General features: G+C 38.4%; 1 protein-coding gene across 3 annotated transcripts in view; it reads right to left on the bottom strand.

Moving 5' to 3' along the window:
• Positions 1–21228, bottom strand: part of MYO1B (myosin IB) — a 185255-nt gene that overhangs the window by 32426 nt on the left and 131601 nt on the right. For all 3 annotated transcript variants that reach the window (XM_060107000.1, XM_060107002.1, XM_060107001.1), the window contains exons 12-16: positions 17000–17086; positions 16279–16344; positions 6904–7008; positions 4487–4549; positions 955–1155 (exon numbers count right to left, since the gene is read on the bottom strand). In XM_060107000.1, coding sequence (XP_059962983.1) covers positions 955–1155; positions 4487–4549; positions 6904–7008; positions 16279–16344; positions 17000–17086 — 522 coding nt within the window. The remainder of the gene's footprint in view (positions 1–954; positions 1156–4486; positions 4550–6903; positions 7009–16278; positions 16345–16999; positions 17087–21228) is intronic.

Here is a 21228-nt window from a genome sequence, read left to right on the forward strand (position 1 = left end):
TATTATAACATTTTCAAAGGATTTTAGGTTTTTTTTGGTGTTCAAGCATATTTTTGAGGTTTTACTTGTATTTTTTAGTTTACATGTGCCAATTCCAGTGTGTTTAAAAGGAGACGGGGAAATTGAGATAACACAGATATTTTCATAGACATCCTAAACCAGCAGAGAAATTGACCAGGAAAGTATCTTTTAATAACATGGGCTAGTGAAAAAAAATGAAGTACCAAGTTCCAGCATTTTGAAATTAAAGGAAAAGATACTATATACTTCATTTTTACTAAAGCCATAATCAGATTTTTTTCCCCTTTGAAGTTTGCAAGCTTATTTATAAGAAAGGAGGTATTAACTCCAATCAATAATCATTCAGGATCCCAAAAATCAATCTATTGCCCCAATTGTTTTTAATATTATCTTTATATAGTTGATGACATAAAATTAATTATCCCAAATACTAACCAAATTAATAAATGCTTTAAAAAAAAAAGTAGATGTTTTCTCCAGTGTCATTTCAAGATTCAATCTAAGAATTCATTATTTTGCTAAATGGTTGGTGCTTTTAAAAGCTTACTGTCTTTTTTTTTTTTAACATCTTTATTGGAGTATAATTGCTTTACAGTGGTGTTACTGTAAGTCTTTAGTGAATGCTATTCTTTTACTGGCATATCTCTTATCAGTGTCGACAGATCTTTTTTATAGGCTAGCTTTCAGAGCTTGAAAATAATAAAATCGATTTTTAATATATACTTGAACTCTTTCATTAAGTCCCCTGGTTTTCCTTTCAGCTCTCAGTATTAGTAAGATTTTGCTCAACATGGTCCAGATTCTATTCCCACTGAACATTTACTGACTCTATGCTTTCAGCAGCTCCATTTATCCTCTGGAGCTGACGCTGGTCAGAACGCCATCTCTGAGGCTGAGGCTCGGGGTCCTCCAGGGGGGCCCGGGCTCCCGCACCTTGCCGGCGTAATGCTGGATCCTGAAGCAGCTGTGAGGCAGGGACGTGTCGTTGAGGAACCGGGAACACTTGCTCATCCTGCTCTCAAAGTGCTGGTGGGTGGCGCACACTTGGTTCAGCTTTTCCAAGAAGGTCTCGTCGGTGACCGTGCCTGGCCTCAGGCACTCCTCATCCAGCATGGCCAGGATTCCGTTTGTGTTCTGGGTGAAAGGAGATAAAAGGGTTTCCTTCCTTCCTCGCTGTATTAATAATTATTCCTAATTATGCCATTAAACACAATCGACTTAGTCACAAGAAAATTCCGTTCAGGCACAACAAAGAGCAGAGAATCAAAACAAGTAACAAAACGCCCCCCACAGAAATCAGCCCTTTTCCAGCGGGGTCCCAGGTGCGCTGGGGGGTGGGGAGGGAGGGAGTGTCTGCATGAGTCTCCCCCACCCCAGCCCACGATGCCTCCCCGATGGTGGAACAGGACTTAGGTGTCACCTCAGCCACCTTAGCGGGTTGATAACTGAAATTCATGTTGTTTAGCAAAAGGCAAGTCGGACCTCAAAGATTCAAAAACAAATCTAAAAGTCAGAAACTAATGTGACAATACCGTCTCCTTATATAACGTGGTCATAAATCACAAAGCATAGTCTCTTAAGGCCATTATTTGATTCACATCTTGAGAAGGAAATTGGTTTCAGATGTTTCCAAATTGTTCCTGTGTTCAAAATAAAGTTTATTTTCTCGGGGGAAAAAAAGTGGTGTGATTCGCGAGGCTGCTTTTAACGATCAATGCAATCAAGTTGCGCTTCAAGAATATCTGTTTAGAATAAAATTCTCCTTCCATATAAAAATTCGAAATGGATGTTAAACACGGGTGAAAATTCGTTTGTTGGGTACTCAGACCCTGTGATCATATTTACCCCAAGAGCAGTCAGCCCAGCTCAAGTGAATCAAAAATCAGGAATCTTCTACTTTGCTAAATAAAGGCTGTTGTTCCTTTGATTGCCCCTACAGGCCCACACAGCTCCATTCCACAGAGAACAATCCACTGACCATGAGCCCCACCCGCTTCCGCCAGGGCAAAGTCCCCCACGGCTCCTCTCCCCTTCTCCTTACAAGGCCATGACATCCTCTGACCAGCACTTATTCATTCCACACAAAATCTGGGGGAAGTGTGGATTCTCAGGAGTCAAGTGTGTTTATAACATCCCCGGAGTAAACATTATTGTTAGGCGATGCTGGAAGGAAACATTTCCTTTATGTATCCAGGCTCCTACGTGAACATGAGTTTCTTCAATCATATATGCAAGGGGGTTTTTGACTGAGATAATCTAGTTATATTAAGTGTATTACCACTGTTTTGTTTTTTTTTCTCCCTTCTTAAAGGTAAATAATTAAGTGCAATGTTACATTTATGAAGAAAAATGTGATAGTCACGACTTGTGAAAGTTAAAACTCCCCCAGCAAACTACTTTGGTCACAAAATTTACCAGAAAAAATTTTCAGGAAATCCACTGATGTTCTAAATTTTAGACTAGAGTTTTAAATTGCTTAGGTGGCATATTAGTGTTCACAATCCAACATTGTTTACATTTTTCAAAACAAAGTTTGTTTTTTAATTGAAAAATAGTAATGCTTCAGAATTTTTTTTTAAAGTTCAATTTAATCAAAGATGTGGCTTTCAAGAATATCTTGAATACTGAGGGATAAGATACTGGCTAATTAATAATATCCAAAACGTCTTGTTAAAGATGAAGAGAAAATGATTTGCTGGACATTTGGAGCCTGTGATTCTATTCCTGAAGCACAGCACTCACCTACACTGAAAGCTAAAAAGACTGTAGAAAATAAAGTTTATGCATTGTTTCAAATTACTTTGTTATTAAGGCCAGGAAGATTTAGTAAGCCTAAGCTTTTACACACAAATCAGTCTTCTTGCAATCAATTCGTTCACGATAAACTACATGATAAATATGATGTAAAAACAAAAATCTTAGATTCAGAAAGGTTACTAAAAATTATGCAGTAATTTTTCACACTTTAAGCCTTTTCACGTACATAATTTGTAACCTGAAAAATCCCACGGCCCTTGGCACCTGTCAAGTCACACACACACCATCTCTCACATCCCTGAAGCAATCTACGGTCCACACCAGCCACCCCTGGGATCCTACTTAATTTGGCTCCTGAGATGGTCCCTTTATCCTCCTTTATTTTTACTTGAACAGCATGGAGTTTTGTTGTCGTTGTTACTTTTTAAGAAAAACTTTCCAGCTTTACTGAAATATAATTGACATAAAATACTGTGCAAGCTTAAGGTATACAACATGTTGATTTGCTACACTACCATAGTGTTAGTTACCTCTATCACATCACGTAATTACCATTTCCTTTTTGTGGTGAGAACATTTAAGACCTACTTCTTAACCACTTTCAAGTGTATAACACAGTATTGCTAACTATAATCTCCACACTGTACATTAAAGCCCAGAACTCATTCATCTTACAAGTGGAAGTTTGTACCCTTGGGCCTACATCTCCCCATTTCCCCCAAACTTTAGCCCCTGGCAACCACTATTCATTTTATTCTGTTTCTGAGTTTGTTTTTTTTTTAGATTCTACATATAAGTGATTATCATACAGTATTTGTCTTTCTCTGACATATTTCACGTAACATAATGCCCTCAAAGTCCATCTTTGTTGTTACAAATGGCAGGATTTCCTTCCTTCTCATGGCTGAACAATATTCCATTGTATATATACATCACACCTTCTTTATCCATTCATCTGTAGACGGACGCTTAGGTGGTTTCCCTATCTTGGTTATTGTGAATAAAGCTGCAGTGAATGTGGGAGTGAAGATATCTCTTTGAGATCCTGATTCTGTTTCTTTTGGATATATACCCAGGAGTGGGATTGTTGGGTCACATAATAGTTCTAATTTTAATTTTTTATAGGAACCTCTATACTCTTTTCTTTTTCTTTTCTATACCGATTTCTATAGCGATTGCACCAATTTACATTCCTACCATCAGTACACAAGGGTTACCATTTCCCCACATCCTCACAAACAATTATCTTTTTGATAGTAAGCATTGAATACTATGTTAAGAGGTCACTAGAATTTTAGAAATGAAATGGATATTTTGACTTGGCAAACACCTTCTTTTTTTTTAGTCTCCTCTGATCAGTGCTCATATTTCCAGGAGCTGTGGATTGGACCCGGGTTCCCAGCACACAAGAAAGAACGGTGCACCTAAGGGTATGGCATCTGAGCATCATGAATGGGCTCAGTGATACAGCAACAGGATTAGCATGGGGGAACCTGGCTAAGTATCAAAAAGTCCAGCTGTCTATGTATGTGTTCGAGAACCATGTGTGAGTTCTTAGGGTTGTGATAAAGTTTCCAGAACTCTGTATTTCTCTGAAGTGTTGAAACAGTGAAAATACAAAAGCTTAACACTGAAGGCAGTGAGATCGTTCGTAAGTAGTGAATTACACTATGAAGAACTTCTTTGGGAAACTGTACCTAATACTCACATTTTCTATTAGGTCACAAATGATAGCATTATTGAAGTACTCAATGTGAGTCCATTCTATGTCCTGAAAAAGAAAACGGAACATAATCAAATCCCATATGATGCTACAACACTACCATCTCTAACATAAGACTTTGCCCATCTTACTATACTCCACTTCCTCTCTGAAAATTTCCTTTATAAAAATCAGTGCTGCAAATATCATCTTCCGGTTCCCAAAACTTTCATAATGCAGCAGTCTAGCACTGACATGATCCGACTGAAACAACCGCCCTTGACCTGTGCTGAGGCTGCCTCCCCTTCCACCCTCCCATCTGTGGCAATTTCCCATGCACTTCGCTGGCCCCGGGCCATTTATTCAACAGGCCCTTGGGCCAATATTACTTTTTGTATATTTACAATGTTTACAAGGAAATAAGTCAGAACTTGATCCCCAGAATGTAAGGCATAGATTTTTCTGTTCTTAATTTGTAATCACAAGGAAGAAATTAATTTTAGAGTCAACCCCATATCGTAAGGCTGTTAACTATTTCAAATGTAAAAATAGAACAGTGCTAAGATAAGTATTTTCAACATAAGGAAAGACATGAAAACCTATCCACTGGTTCTAACACTAGCTACAAAGCCAAATCTGGGAGGCCAAATGTAATCATTCTGTATCTGCTTACACTCTCCATAAGTGTAAACATTTATTTTTCTTCTAAGGGGAAGAAAGTTAATTCATACGGCAAGCTAAGGATCTTCCTATATACTCTTAGAAGTGTTTTAGACAATCTGTATGAACTGTTTTAAGTTACAGATCAAAGTTTGGGCATTCTCTTTATGATGAGAAGACAGGAAGAGAATGAATCTGGCTTTTAGGATGTTTATATTACAAAAGGTGCCATTCAAGTATAAAATGTTTCTAAAGCATGATAATCATTCCAAATGAAAGATGAAATATTCATGATTTAGTTTTTGAGTAGATGAGTTATTTTACTAAGTCACTGGGAATAATAATCACATTAGAAAAATCTATACTGAGAGGCCAAAAAAAGAGGATTCTGTGTCCTTAATGACTTAAAATGACACTATAGAAAATGAAGAAAAGGAAGTAATATTACTAAAATATTAAAGCAAATAAATGAAAGGGAAACAAAAATATAATACTATATATACAATAAAATTTCTTTTTGTCTGATATAAATAAATTTATACTTAGAAAAACACTGGCTATTTAAAAAATGAAAGGGTGGGCCTCCCTGGTGGCGCAAGTGGTTGAGAGTCCGCCTGCCGATGCAGGGGATACGGGTTCGTGCCCCGGTCTGGGAGGATCCCATATGCCGCGGAGCGGCTGGGCCCGTGAGCCATGGCCGCTGAGCCTGCGCGTCCGGAGCCTGCGCGTCCGGAGCCTGTGCTCCGCAACGGGGGAGGCCACAGCAGTGAGAGGCCCGCATACCGCAAAAAAAAATAAAAAAATAAAAAATAAAAAAAAAATAAAAAAAAAAAAATAAAAAATGAAAGGGTGAAAACCAAGTACGTGTTTTACAATTAAGGATGAAAGGACTCTGTAAATATTACTTCTGATTATTTTCCAACTACATTCATTGAGATAATCCATCCACAGCACTAGTATAATACCTGGCATATAGTAAGCACTCAACAACAAATGTTACCTGTTTTTATTATAAAATTTTTAAAAATCAATGCTTTTCAAGACTGAACAAAATATTAAATATTAAAATATTGTTAAATACTGAAATAGTAAAGTATTTTCAAATTTATATACAGTGATAATTGACTTCTTTGGTATACAGTTCTCTTAAGTTTTGGCAAATGCGTAGCATCAGGTAACCACCACCACAGCCAGCCTCCAAAATTCCCTTGTGATGATCCTTTGCAATCACACTCCTATCCTCTGGCCACTATTGACTATTAGACACTTTGACTCTATAGCTTTGACTTTTGTAGAATGACATAAATTGACTCATACATATGTAGCCTTTTGAGTCTGGCTTCTTTCATTTAGCAAAATGCATCTGAGATTCCTTCATGCTATTGTGTGTATCAGCTGTTTGTTCCTTCTTATTGCTGAGTACTAGAACCTTGTATGGATGTACCGCTATTTTTTTGTCCATTCATCTCAGACTAGTTTTTTAATAGGGTATTATTTTACTTCACTCTACTGGAATCCAGTGAGATTCAAGTCGGTCAGCTGATGTTCACTGAGCATGTACTATGTGCTGAGCACTGTCCTGGGCACTAGCAGCAAAGAAAATCCCAGTTAGCTTAGATGTCATACCAAACAAATTTTTAAAAGGTACAGTATGGCTAAACTTTGATAAATCTGATTTTAGGGTCATGTTTGTACAGTCTTCTGAATCCAGAATTTGTATTATGAGTAAAAAAGGAATACTTAAAAATTTTTTTCAACATTACCTCCCGTATATATTCCTCTTGCTCTTCTTTAAGAGTCAGCTCAATGAAGATTTGTTGCAGCTTTTCATTACAATAATTAATAATGAACTGCTCAAAGCTGTTGTCCTATATGGAGAAAAATGAAGACAGCCTTATAAAGCAAGCCATCAGCGCTCCCATGACAATGCCACTCTAACATCTCACTCCACAAGAAATGCCACACACGGTCTTGCAGACTTAACCGCGGTCCAGCACACAGCCAGAGGCTGGCACATTGCAGGCACCCAAGAAACGATTCATGAGTCAAGTGAATGAATGAAGGATACACAAGTTACACACTATTTGGAGAATGAAGAATTTTAGTTGACAAATAAGCAGCCCACAAACATGGTAAAAAAAAAATGAGAAAGAAATACATTTCCCCCTAGAGGATCAGCAAAGAAACAGTGAGATTCATCATCTCTGTCACCCAAGTTCTCAATCTTCCATTCTCAACTCTGGAGCTCAAGAAAGTCTTTCTGACCTGACCTCTTACTCCCCTACTCAGGGTCAGATCCCTCATTCTGACACTTACATACCAGCACTTTTGAAAAATCATGCTATGTGTATACATGCGTGTACATGTGCATTCACATGTATTGATTAGTGTCATATTTATCTGTCTCTCTAGATTGTACATTTCTTAAGGGCAAGGGTTAACCATACATCTCTTGTTCACCAACGGAAGCCCATTCCTGCAGCACCTTGCACCTAGCAAGCACTCAGCGTGTACTGGCTGACTAAAAGAATGAAGTGCCTACAAAATACAGACTCAAGGGAATCAACACATCAAAATCATCTCCTAGCTAGAAACTCTCTCCTCTCAGAGGGTCACACATTTATCACTCTTATGATTCTCAGCAGTGTCTTCTTCATATCAGAGTTATTGCCTGTGAAGATCCATGCCTACAACATTTCTGAACAATCTGCAGGGCTTAACGTATTGCTGTACATATTGAGGGCACAAATGCAGGTCTGTTGGATGAATATACTTCACCAAGAACCACACCATCCAAAAAGAGTTAGATCTAGCAATAAAACTTGTCATTTTCACCTCTATCCCCCTCTCTGCAGAGAGAGATGGTGGCAGTGGGAGTGAGAGATGGTGACCCCACCACTGATAAACCAGACTCTTTTCCCACTGAGGTGGCCAGTCCTAGCCTAACTGGCTATGAGGGTTCACCTGTAACGGTAGAAGCTCGCCACTCCCTGTGAATACAGAACAGCTGCCTTCAAATCTTTCCATAAATGATGAAATCAAAAGTCGAAGACTTTTTTGAAACTTGATCTTTCAAAATCAAGTTTGGTGCAACCAGGATAAATTGTAAAATGATACCTAGGATGCAGCATCTCACCACATGCCTTCCTGGAAGGTGGCTAAGGATTTCTAATCATTAGTGAACTAATTAATCTGGGGAAATTTTAAACTCAAAACCATAAATGACACATAAAATACATTATCACTGACTAATCTTTTAATGTTAAATGTAGTCGAAGATAAAAGTTTCTTTCTTTGTTTTAAATCCTGAAGGTTCTTACTTAAAAGGCACCCATGTATCACCAAAACGTTCAACAAATATAGTCCTGGACACAAAGGTCATTCCCCAGTCCTCATTTTCATGTTATGTTTTAAAAACCATGTGTTCCAATCCTCAGAGCTTAACAATTTTGACCAGAAGCTGAAGTCAGTCTGATATAGATGCCTTATAATCAGTATAAGGCCATTCTTTATGAGAAAGTCTGGCTTTCTCAGTTTGGTAAAATATATCCCTATATAGTGCTACTACCCCAAATTAAAACTTATAAATAAAATTAAAATTTTAGTGACTTATAGGAGATCTTTGGGTTTTTAAGAAAAAAATTCATGGAGTAAATCCTTTCTGTTATTTAACAGGTCTGTGCCTATGGAGCTATTTAGACAAAATTATGCTAAATTTTCAAATGGCAGCTAATGAGGAGAAGGGAGGGGAGAACAACTGGTGTCTCTGACACAGTATATGGCTGTGAATAGCTGGAGGTACGCTTCCAGAACAGGTCTATGAAATACACACAAGCAGATTAGAAACCAGAGGCAAAGCGTCACAATTACAACACAACCTAAGGAGTAAGTCTGAGCTAAAGTAAATTTCCCCTCAATTTTTATAAGTTCTTGTATGAATTCTATATTTCATATCCACACACAGTTAATCAATGGTCATTTACTGCAAACTTCACACAGCTGGAGAAGCTATTAACACAGGAGCATGCAACAGACCGGCACTGCAAACAGTTCATACTTACTGCATTCTGGTGCACAAAGGGACAGATTACACAAAATGCAGTCAGTTCTCAATTTGCAATAAACTTCTAAAAGTAAACACTCATTGACAGTTATTCATCGGTGCAAATGACAGATTTTATCATCCAGGCTTTCTTTTTTTTTCTTTATTTTTTTGGCTGCGCCCCACAGCTTGTGGGATCTTAGTTCCTCGACTAGAGATTGAACCCAGACCCTCGGCAGTGAAAGTGTGGAGTCCTAACTGCTGGACCACCAGGGAATTCCCCAGGCTATATTTCTGACTGGCACAAAACTTTAGATCAAGACACGTGTCCCACCATCTCAAAAGACAGGAACATGATACCTACGTGTGGTATCTGAGCTGGGGCTCCGCCAGGTGAGAGCTATTCAGGATAAAAACAGTCTGACTGAGATAATATACCATATAACTCGCTGGAAGTCCTAAGGCTTCAGAATCTAATACTTCTAATGCTAAATTATCAGGAAAAATAAAATGTGTCTGACACATCCACCCAAAGACTCAGGGACAAAGGCAGTTGGCAGGTCACCGAAAGAGTGAAGAGATTCAGCCAGATCCAGGGCATCCCCCCTTTCTCACCACAGCAACCCACCCCTGTGCTGCAGGGGCTGTATCCCCCCTTCAAACACAGACAAGAGGGAAATGAGAGTGTTCTGAAGACAGCCTAAGAACAAGAACTTGACTCTCTGACCTGATCCTGCTGCTTAAAGAACAAAAACCAAAATCAACAGCACAATCATTAAGGCCAAAACCAGCTGACTTCCCCACAGAAATACCTCCGCCTCTACTGCAAACCTACCTCACACCCCCCAAACATGTCATGAATCGTCAGAGCGATTCATTATTGCTGAAAATGAAGGTAACCACATTTCCTCTGATTAACGTTTAAGTTGTTGATAGTGTCCGAATGTTTGGGAAATGAGACTTCACAAATCATTAAAAATAAATTGCAAAAATTTATAATTTGCAGAAAATTAAGGAAATGTCTGGTAACAGTCCATAAGCTGCAACCTGCACAGGTCCAATTTCTTCACTTATACAGGCATTAAATATCACCCAGTTTTCCCACTCCCCTTTATAAAATAGCTAAACTGGGTCTAGGAACCATCCCTTGAATATGAAGGCACCAAAGCAACTTGATATTTGGATGCTGTTTTGGTTTGTCAAGAACTCTGTGGGTGGCTAGCAATCCCTGAGCCGGGCTCGCGCTTGCACACGGCAGTCCCATGAATCAAAGTCTCCAAAGGAGGAAATAGGCTGGAGCTGAGTGCTCCCATGAATGAACTCACCTCCTCTCCCTCCAGCCTGCTACCCATGCTCCATGCATGGAATTTTTCTCCATTGTCTAAAGCACATTTATCCCTCAAGACTGAGGGATAAACTCATACTCCCAATAAAGTTCATAACTAGTTTATACCCATAAGTGTCAACCATGAGCTTTCCACTTGGGAGTGATTTTGAAAGAGGGATCAAAAGTACTGGCCTGTTACCATGTTTGTATATTCTCAGCAGAGAAGGCTAATGATGTCTTACGCTCTTTAAGAGAGATATTTAAACCTTATACTCTTTAAAAATAATGTATATTGAAAGGAAGATGTAAAATAAAGGAGGCAGCTCCATCACTGCCATCATTAGGATGGTGGATGGGAAGGAATTTGCAGGTGAATATCAGGCAGGAAACGGGAGGAGCAGGGTGTGGCAGTTCAAACACTAAGATCGTGACTTATTTCAGCAAAAAGTACTATTAATTACATATTTAACTGATGTTTCTCAGAGCTCAACACTTTAGTCTGAGGTCAAATTTTGGATATAAAAAGTTGGGTGGGGGGGGTTCCATATTTGACATACAATGTAAAATACATAATATTTTATTTAATGTATTATGTCTCTTGCATAATAAATGAAATGGTACATTTATCTAAAAGTTATAAAACTTTGTAACAGCACTGTTTTAGAGGAGTTGGGCTATATTACTGCTTTAAAATGTGCTGTTGGTCTTAGCAAAGATTTACTTGGTGGAAAGCCCTTGGGCAGTCCCCATTTATAATGCTGTTCCTACAGAAAAATACAGTGCAATTAACAATCTATTCTAAAAAATCACAATTTCAAGAAATGGGCCCCAAAACAGGAACCACTTTTTTTTTTTAAGAAAGTAAACTTAAAAAAATAATCCTCAAAATCAGAGAAAAACATTTAATATTTTCCTTTTAAGACATTCACAAAATTGAATGACTGGCTGAAGTTACAGAAAACTTCCCTTTAAATATGTAACATTTTTCTTCTAGGTACATACTCCATTATGGTCAATTTTAGAAAAATATCAATAGCATTATAGTGCTCTTAAATATTTTTAAATAGGCTTTGATTTAAAAAGTTAAAGCAACAACACTGATGAACGAGCATATACATATTATGAACCATATTAATTCTCACCATTTTCGTTCTAAAATCTACTTTAAATTGTCTCCTTTCTCTTCAACTACAAGTTCTCTAGCACATAAAGGACAAAATTAAAGGCAAAAAACTGGAACAAAAAGTGTTGCCTGTAACTAGAATCAATTTTTTTTTAAAAAATATTTTAGAAAACGAATCCTATAATCATGAGACGAACCTACCAGCTGGTCTTACACTGACGCTTCCCCAACTAATAGATTGTTTTATTTGAAACAATCATTGCACCTTGCCTATCACACCCTTACTGTATATGGCCACTTGCAACGAGGTTGTAAGGGAAAGATGAATAAGAGTGCCTGAATCCAAATAACTGGCATTTGGCCTGTACAAAACTAGCTCGATCATACGAAAAGTGAAATACTCAGCCACTGCTGTCCTGTTTTGGTCTACAGGACGCTAATAGATTTCCCCAGTAAACCACCCATCTATTCTAAGACCTATCAGATAAGTACTTAGAAAAAAGTCGAATCAATTTAGATTGCCCAACACCGTTTTGAATTTAATTTCACTTTTTAAAAGAATAGCACTTGCTATTTTATGGAGATGCTATAAATATTCCTCAGAGATCTAAGGCCATGTTTGTAGTTATAAGAATATCCAAACTGAATTGTGTAGAATTGGAGTATCTGGATTATAATTCTCTTCCTTTGCAAAACTGGATATGTTCTACCAGGATTCATAGCTAGATTTTTCTCCTCAATGAACTTTAATTCACTTCACCTTATTTTTGGTATCAATGATCCACTCTAATCTGTTTTCCAAACTGACATCAGATTACATGCGGCCAGCAAGGCAGAGCTATTCACCCAGCTGGCACTGGAATGTTTTGCAGTCAAATGCATGTGTCATCATCCCATGGTTTAATGCATCAGTTTCCCTCTTCCATTTAGAGACAGACGAAAGTAAATGAAAGGTTTCCACCAGCTCAGCTGAAAAACGTTCCCATGGGAACTGTCAGTAGGGTCAAGAGGCAGAATTAGAAACATTCCAAAAAATTTCTTCTAGTGTCCTGTCCAATTTTTAAAGTGATGCCCAGGGCTCTCCAAAAGGCAGGATCTTAATTCCTGCAGTCAATTTTCACTGAAGAAGAAAGGCAGAATTTTCTCTATAATCTATCAGTTTATTTTCACTTGAGTGGACAATACCATAGAAATTTTCATTTTTGCACTGATGTGGATTCTGAATACTTCCTCTTGAGTCATACTCTGAGCCCTTGTACTTCAGCTTATGGTACTTTTAAGTCCTTAATTATATGGGTTCCTAGTGTTCAACCCTATGAGCTTTGACATTTCCATGTGTTCCAATTTTGCTGAGAATCCAGGAAAATGTATGAAAGCATCTGGGGTATTTATGTGAATAAATTAAAAGAAAAAAAACCTTTCTACTTCTGTATCAAAAAGCAGGTAAAAGTATCTTAAAAGTGCCCAACCAAATCTCTACTCTGCCTTCCCCCCAAATAAGTTTATTTATAAAATAAATAATACATAAATAGATTACTGAAAATCAAGATGTTTGGAAGATTAACTGAGAAGGTTTAGACAGGAAAATGGAGAGAACGATTAACTATCATGAAAAACAAATCCGAATTCTCGCAAGAAACTGGGGGAAAAAAAACCCCAAAGTATTTATTGCACGGAGAAGGAAAACTAACTTCTAAAGATTTTATGGCCATCATAAGATTTGCTGTAGACATATGACTGGTTGGATTTGGCCTTGGCGGAAAGGTCTGCTTAAAAAGAGTAAAAATGTAACCTGCTTGGTTTTAGGAATATTATATATACACAGATTAGGTTTAGGTTAAGATGAACTGTGGGTGATGTAGGATGTTGTACAAGGGCATCTCATGCAGAGGTCAAAGGGCAAGAACACCACATACATTTGGAATTTACAGTTCACGCTGAAGATTCCCATTTACAAGAGCAGTTGGTCTCAACCTTGACGGCACACTGGAACTACCTGGGAGCTTTAAAATACTGCTGCTCAGGCTGCACACCCTGAGGTTCTGATTTATTAGTCTGGGGTGTGGCCCAGACAGCTGAATTTTCAAAAGTTCCCCAGGTGATTTCAACATGCAGCTAAGTTTGAGAAGTACTGAACTGGAGTGTATTCTTCTGAAGAAAGGAAGAAGACTATTTAGAAACATAATGCAAGCATTTTCATGAAGTCCATAACTGTAACAATGTTGAGAAAAATGATGATATAACTTGCAGAAGGAAAGGATGTTCAGAAAGACAGACTTGTAGAGAAACTTGAATTAACCATAAGTGAAAAATATTCCTGGATTGCTAAAGGGTGTTTCGCTCAGTGCCAGGTTACAGGATGTTTCCTCTTGGAACATCTAAATTCTGTTCTGATTAGGCCTGTAGCAAACACTTTTAAAAAGTAATCTAGTTTCCTGATTAGAGCTTCCTACCAAATAGGATGTGTCCTCAGCTGGCAACAGAACCACCATCTTAGGGCCAAGACCATAAGCTCCATGCAGGCAAGGAACATCTTCGCCTTGCTTACCACTGGCATCTGGCTCATAGTAGGCACTGAATAAATACTGGGGAAATGACTCCCTCACTTATACATGGTCAAATTGCTCATGAGCTTTAACTCAGTTCCCTGAGGGCTGTGGGTGTCTCTTTTCCCATGGCTAATTAGATCTTACAGGAAGATGAAGCCAAGACAATGCCCCATCATGACCCCATTATCCCATTAAAAAACCCGTTTCCATGTATTGTGACATGATATTAAGCACCTGCCCATTGACAAGGATCAACACATTTTTTTTCTGGCAAAATAAAAATAAAATCAGTTTCTTGGATTTTAGAAATATCATTGAATACATCTTCCCCCCAACCCCACCAACTTTCTAGTGAGATCTCTGCTTTTGCCCTATTCATGAAACACGTAAATAAAGATCAGCAATGTGCCAGGTAAGAAATCTCTTTCCCTGCCAACTGTAAAGAATGACGGTAGCATTTAGTGCCCATTTAGTGAGAGTAACCTGAGGTCTTGCTAGAAAGAAACTAATTTTAGCGCCATGACTTCTGAGTCCATTCCAGCAATCCTCCTAACTCACAAATCTCAAATTCTTCCTCTTACCAAGGGACTGGAAGCTTTCCTTTCCAGAGTCTGCTAAAGGGACGCCAATATAAGCAGACGTTGTGCTGAAGGGGAGTTTTCCAGAGCAGCACGAAGCACAAGTGTCCCGCACACTCTGCTACCAGCACACAGATGAACTCCGGGAAGGCTCCCCACGCTGCCCAGGAGCTTAGAATGATGCCAAAGGTGCAGAAATAGGGAGCATCAGAGACTTAAAGCATTTGTTTTTTTTCCTTATTTCCAGATACTGGGAACCATGTGAGTTTGGGGAGACAAGTGAGGAAAAGCCCTGTAGAAGACCTTTTATTATTTATCAAGGAGGCCTAAGATTTAGATCCTGAGTCTGACATTTAGTAGTCATGTAACCTTGAGATAGTTACTTGACCTTCAAAGCCTCACTTCTTCTATAAAATAAAAATAATAATAGCAGCTAATTCATGAGACTGTGATGGCAATTAAATCAGACAACATACATAACACCACAATCCTTGCATACAGTCAGCCCTCAATAATTATTTACCACTAGCTATTAAATATGGGACATGATAAAGCAAGGCACAGGCGCTATCCCCAAAATAAATGTTATAAGAAAAAGGCATTTACTAGAAAGGCCTGGCTGAGCTGCAGGAAATGGGCTGATGTTTTTTCTATGACTCTGTGAACCTGATAACTTGAAACATGTCAATTCTTTGGGTGGTCATTCTGGGTAGGGCCTGGTTGTCTAAAGGAATTCACAAATTACTTATGGGGAGAGTTGAGAAAGGAGAAGCCTGATCTACTCGTTATTTTCCTGAACCAAACTGAAGTACCACTGCTAAAAGTGAGAATAAGAGTTTTAAAAGCTCCTTAAAACAGCTTCTAAATGTCAGAGTTAGCAAGGGGGTAAACAGGAAATTCTAATGTAAGTCTATAATGTTTAAATATTTAACTTGAAATAAGCATGCAGTCTTTTTTAAAATTTCCTTATGACCTTCAGCAGAAATTTTTTTTCAACCTTTGCAGCAGAACTCATAAGATCACAGTTGTATGACACCTGGATAAGACCCAACAAATCATCTAATACAGAACCTCTCTGCCTGAGTCTAACAGAGACGAAGTGACCAGCTCTGGCCAGGCCATGAGCTCTGGCTCTCCCAAATCCTGGCTTTTTTCATGGCACCATCCTACTTCACTTTCAAGCAACCTACAAATGAACAAATGACTACAGACATAATGTCCGTATACCTTGTTGGAAATTTCACAGTAAGAATTTTGAATCTGCATTCCGAAAGTCAAGTACTAATACAAGGAAGTCTTTTTAAATAGCACTGTCTCCAAAATGCTGGATCTCAGCACTTAAAACACACACACACAGACACACACACACACAGACACACACTTTGTTACATCTTTACAAAAGTTATTTGTAGATTCAAACATTTAATTATATTAAATGTTGTCTATAGAATGCATGATTTAATCTCCAAACTGTTCTACATTAACAAAGACAATACCAAAAAAAAAAAAAGCAGCTCACCTCAAAAATTTCGAAGCCATAAATGTCCAAAACACCCATGACCTTCTTTCTCACTTTTGTTTGTGCCTTAAAAATAGTTTCAAATTGAAGGGTTAACTTAAGCATGAAATATAACACTAAAAGCATACCAAGGAATATAGACATATATTACAAGGGAATTGTGTTTCAGACCTAGAAGAATATAATTTAGTTGTTTTCAAATGTATGAGAGAGGATGCTGGTATGGAATCTTCCAGAAATTTTAATAATAGATGACTTACTTAAAGCAGGCATGACTATGCCTTCTCTATTAGATACTTAATTATAAAAAAGAGATCACTGAATCTTACAACAGGTAGGGTCTTTCAAAATCCCCTGGTCCAATACCCTCATTTTACTGAAGAACATATTAGTAGCTAGAGAGGTCAAGCGACCTCTTCAGCCGAGTGTGTGCAACTAGTTAGTAGATCAGTCACAACCAGGACCTGGGATGCTGTGTCTCGCAGTTACTCTGCAAATACCATTAAAGTATCACCAGTGAGGTTTCTTATGACACACATGGCAAAACATAATAGGTAGAATCACTGACAAATTTCAATCCCAAACAAGGTAAATTCTTTTCAAGGAACAATCTCTGTAAGTGGTAATCAATTAGCTGATTATAAAATTGAAGTATCTTTAATGTGTATACTCTGAATACCATTTATTACAACTGAGTTATTTGTTTACAGAGATTCAGTACCTTAATGCTTTCATTGATTCGATTTACCAACCATGAAAACAACCTGCTGTAGAGGTTTTTAGCCAGAGCATCACGGGCATAATAAGCCTATTAAAAAGAGAAAGAAAAACGCAATATCCGCAATTACCACAACGCTTAATTTCAATAAAATGATGAAGCTTTTAAAAAGATATTGAAAGCTCTTTTATTTCAAATCTCTCTTCAAGAGCATTTTTTATTGTACTGTGGATGAACAGTCAAGCCATTAAGAAAACTGGGCAAATTGTTTATACCCAGTTATTATACTTTTTCACATCCCAGGAAATTAATTTTAAATATTGCAAAAGCTTTCACCACAAACATATTAATCTCAATGTTATGGAACAGAGAAAAATCACAGGCAATTTAGAAGTCCAACAACAGGGGCAGAGTAAAATAAATAAATAAGCACCTACTGGACGGGAAGTGACACAGTCACCACAGAATGATACTTATAAAAATTAGATAATGAAATGAAAAATCCTTGTTATGTTTTGTGATGATAAAAAATTATGTATTTATTATAATAACAACTATTTTCTTTAAGCTACTACATGTAGGAAACTCAAAAGGATATACATTAAAATGGTTTTGACTGATGGGATCTGTAAATATTTTTCGTCATTCAATCTTCTGAGCATTCAAAAACAATCTTTTGTAATAAGCAGTAAAACAATACATTGTTGGATAATACTTTGTATAATAAAAATAAAGCCCTTTTACTTGCTTATCTATTTGTTTGAAAGCTGTTCATAGCTACTTGACAAAGAAGAGGAAGAAGACATATATGTCTCTCTGACCTTGACTTAGAATGCAAAGGCTGGAGAAAAGCTGGGTTTGGTCAGGAGAACCTAATAGCCCTTAAACATATCGGGTGCCAAGGGTGTGCAGGAAGTACTAATTATATGTCTGAAACCAGTGCTCCAGGGGAGGCCTAGAGATGGGCGGCAGCAGCCCAAGAAGTAACAGGCCCCAGGGGAGGAAAGAAGAGGTTTTGCTGCTGTTTTCAACACTGGACATATGTGTGTGTTTCATTGCTTATAAGTAGGAAGTTGGGCATTACAGTTAAAGTAAACCATTATATTTTTATTTTATAAAGAACACAATTTATTGGATTATGTGGAAATTCTTTCTCTGCAATTCTTCCTAAATGAAGTGTAACAATTTTAAAAACAGACTCACTCCTCTGTTTCAGGCAATGTAGTGCAGCTGGAAAGAGAGTACCTTTTCCCTTCATCTGATACTTCCGTGCTAATGCCAAACCTTGCTCGCTAAGTCTCAGGCAGCTACTCCAATGAAGGTTAGAAAATCCACCCAGAAGTTGGTAAAAAATAGAGCCTGACTGTCCAATGCTAGACATGGACATGGAGGGGGGTGGGAGGGTGGGTAAATAATTCCGCAGCAGAAAATGTATGTAAAAGGCCGCCACAAAGAAAGAAGCCTTAATTAAGATGGATACCCTTTCTCCAATACCCTTTCTTCTAGTTTTTATTTTCTTGAAATAGATCATTTACGTGCCTAGAGCAGTACCTGGCACATAGTCAGTCTACAGGTATGCTTATAATTATGATTTTTGAAGTATCCTCATTCTCTACTACTGCCTCATGAGCCTAAATAATTTTCTTAATCCTTTCCCCTTCCTTCTTGTAAATTCAAGTTATCTCCAAACACTACTTATTTGTAAACAGACCCTATTTCATCATCACGTCATCCAGCCTTCTTACTTGTATGCTATCTGCTTCCAACAAACCACCATTTCAGTATGCAACTGAACTAACAGTGACAACTTATTCTGGTAAAAGGCTTTATAATTTTTAAAGTGTATCCACAGCCAAGATGAATCTTCCTTGCTGCCTTCAAATACTTATTCCAGAAGTCTCAAACTCAGACACTTTCAGGGACTGAACAACAGAAATGAACGGGAAATAGTGGAATCTTTGGAGGCTGGAGACTGCATTCCAGGTTAAAGGCACTCAAATTCCAAATTTAAAAAGCAAGCTAACAAAACAGAAAAACCAAAAGACTACCCTTTCCTCAAATATTCATCAAATAAAATATGCCTATTGAGCTACATCTGGCCGCAGGGGCTGTCACTTGGCTACCTGTAACTTCTTGAGTCTGATTCATGCCACCTCATCTCCACAATAATATCCTCCAAAGTAAGGGCAGGAAGGGTTACTCCCATTTAAGGAGTAGAAATGAGGGAAGACACCGAGGATGCTGACTTGCCATCTCAGATTCTAAGCACAAATGAAAAGACTGAGTTTCTGCAGCTGATGAAGCTCTTAGAGAAAGACCCCAGGTGGAATTGCTTCCGTGATGACCACCATCAGGCATGGCCCAAGTCAGTATGGTAACTGGAGACACGGAGATGCACAGATGTGGGGTCCGCCCTCCAGGAGCTTACAGCAGAATGCGGGAGGGCAAACCAAGGAGTCAAACAATCAAAGGGCAGGTTCCAAGGGAGTTTGCAGGAGAAAAAGGAGTTCAGAGAAGGAAGACTCTGGGGCCTATGTGATCAAGGAAGGCTTTCTGGATGAGGTGCAATTAAAGGACCATTTAGACAGCAGAAGGAATTAGCAATGACATGAGCATGGGGGATAAGCAAAGGGTTAGGGCTAGGTACAATAAGGTAAAACTAAGCATGGCATTTAGAGAACCAGCAGGGAATCAACTGAGAGAAGTCATTTTGGGTCAGATGACAGAGGACCTTGGAAGCCAAGGAGGGAGAGTATGTGGTAGAAGCTGAATAGTAACTCTGCCTTGAGTTTCTGTTATTTCAATATTAGTCATTCTATCTGGGGAAAGATCTAAATGCCTTGAGGAAAATGAGGCATGGGGCAATAAAGATGATAATGGGGCCCAAGAATTGAAGCTATGAGGAAAAAGTTAATAGAACAAATCACATCTCATAAGAATCAAAATCTTCTAGGCAATAAGATCGGTAGAAACAAATACTCTGAAGCCTACACTAAAAAAAAAAAAACTTGAAAAAGGAGCTGAATAGTCAAAGATCTGAAGCCAAACTCTTTTATGCCAAAGGTTAAAAGAATGTGGAAAAGTTTTACCGAGTGATGCAAGGTGACTCAAAGCTTATAAAAGTAAGAGGCACCTGGGCCTGGTTTCTGTAGAGGATGATTAAAAAGCAATAGTAAAGCACACAATAAAAACAGACAAAAATATATCCATATACATATCCCATATATATCCACAGATATTCCATGTATATATGAAATATTCCTAAAGGGCCTCTTAGATGTTTTCTCATCGCATCACTATGTACTTCACAATCCCCACTCTGGCTACTGAAATGTTCTCAAAATGTGACTTCTGGATGGACCACAGTGGCGGCAGCATCACCTCTGAACTTGTTAGAAATGCAAATTCTTCGGTCCTACCACAAACCTACTGAACCAAACACTCTGGGGGTCTGGCCTGCAAACCGTGTTTAAGAAACCCTCCAGGTGATTCCAATGCACCCTCAAGTTTGAGAACCCCTGCTGCAGATGCGCCACTCGGACACCAAACGTAACCTTTCCAGCCACGTTGCTCTGAATCCTCTTCACAAATCTAAAGCCATAGCCAAGCCTGATCAACCCTTTTCCTGAAATGTACTCCAAACCTGCACCTCTCACTGTTGTCTTTTTGAAATGCCATTTCACCCATTCTTTATACATCTAAATCCTTCAAAGTCTGGCTCAGAAACTATCTTCTCCGAAAGTCCTTTTTAATCCCTTATGTCCCTACTAACAGTCTACGTGGGGGCTTGTGCTGTGCAGGCTCTCAACAAACTTTTCTTGATGAGGTAAATGACTCACCATCTGACTTTGAATGTGTGAGGGGGACGGGGACAGACGTGACCACAGTAGTAGTAACTTAGGAAGAAGGACACACAACAGTTATAGCTAGAAACTTTACGTATACATCAAACTTACATATGCATTAAGGTACAGCATTCCCATAACCAAAATCCCTCACCTAAAATAAGAAGTCAACGTTGAAAGAAAGTTAGAGGCATGTAGGCATTCTTGGGTTAGTAGGAAAGACTAGGCCAGAGCAGCGGAGAGAAAGATTAAACCCACTCTACTGACTTAAGCTTAAGGCTACTTGCAAGGAGGATGAGAATACAGTTGGACAAAATAGGCCTGAGTGGGAGAAGTCCTGCATTAGTCATTTAATTCTAGCCCAGATCAGCACTGACTGATGGGGCA

This window comes from Mesoplodon densirostris, chromosome 8, assembly GCF_025265405.1.
Source record: "Mesoplodon densirostris isolate mMesDen1 chromosome 8, mMesDen1 primary haplotype, whole genome shotgun sequence".
Lineage (NCBI taxonomy): Eukaryota > Metazoa > Chordata > Mammalia > Artiodactyla > Ziphiidae > Mesoplodon > Mesoplodon densirostris.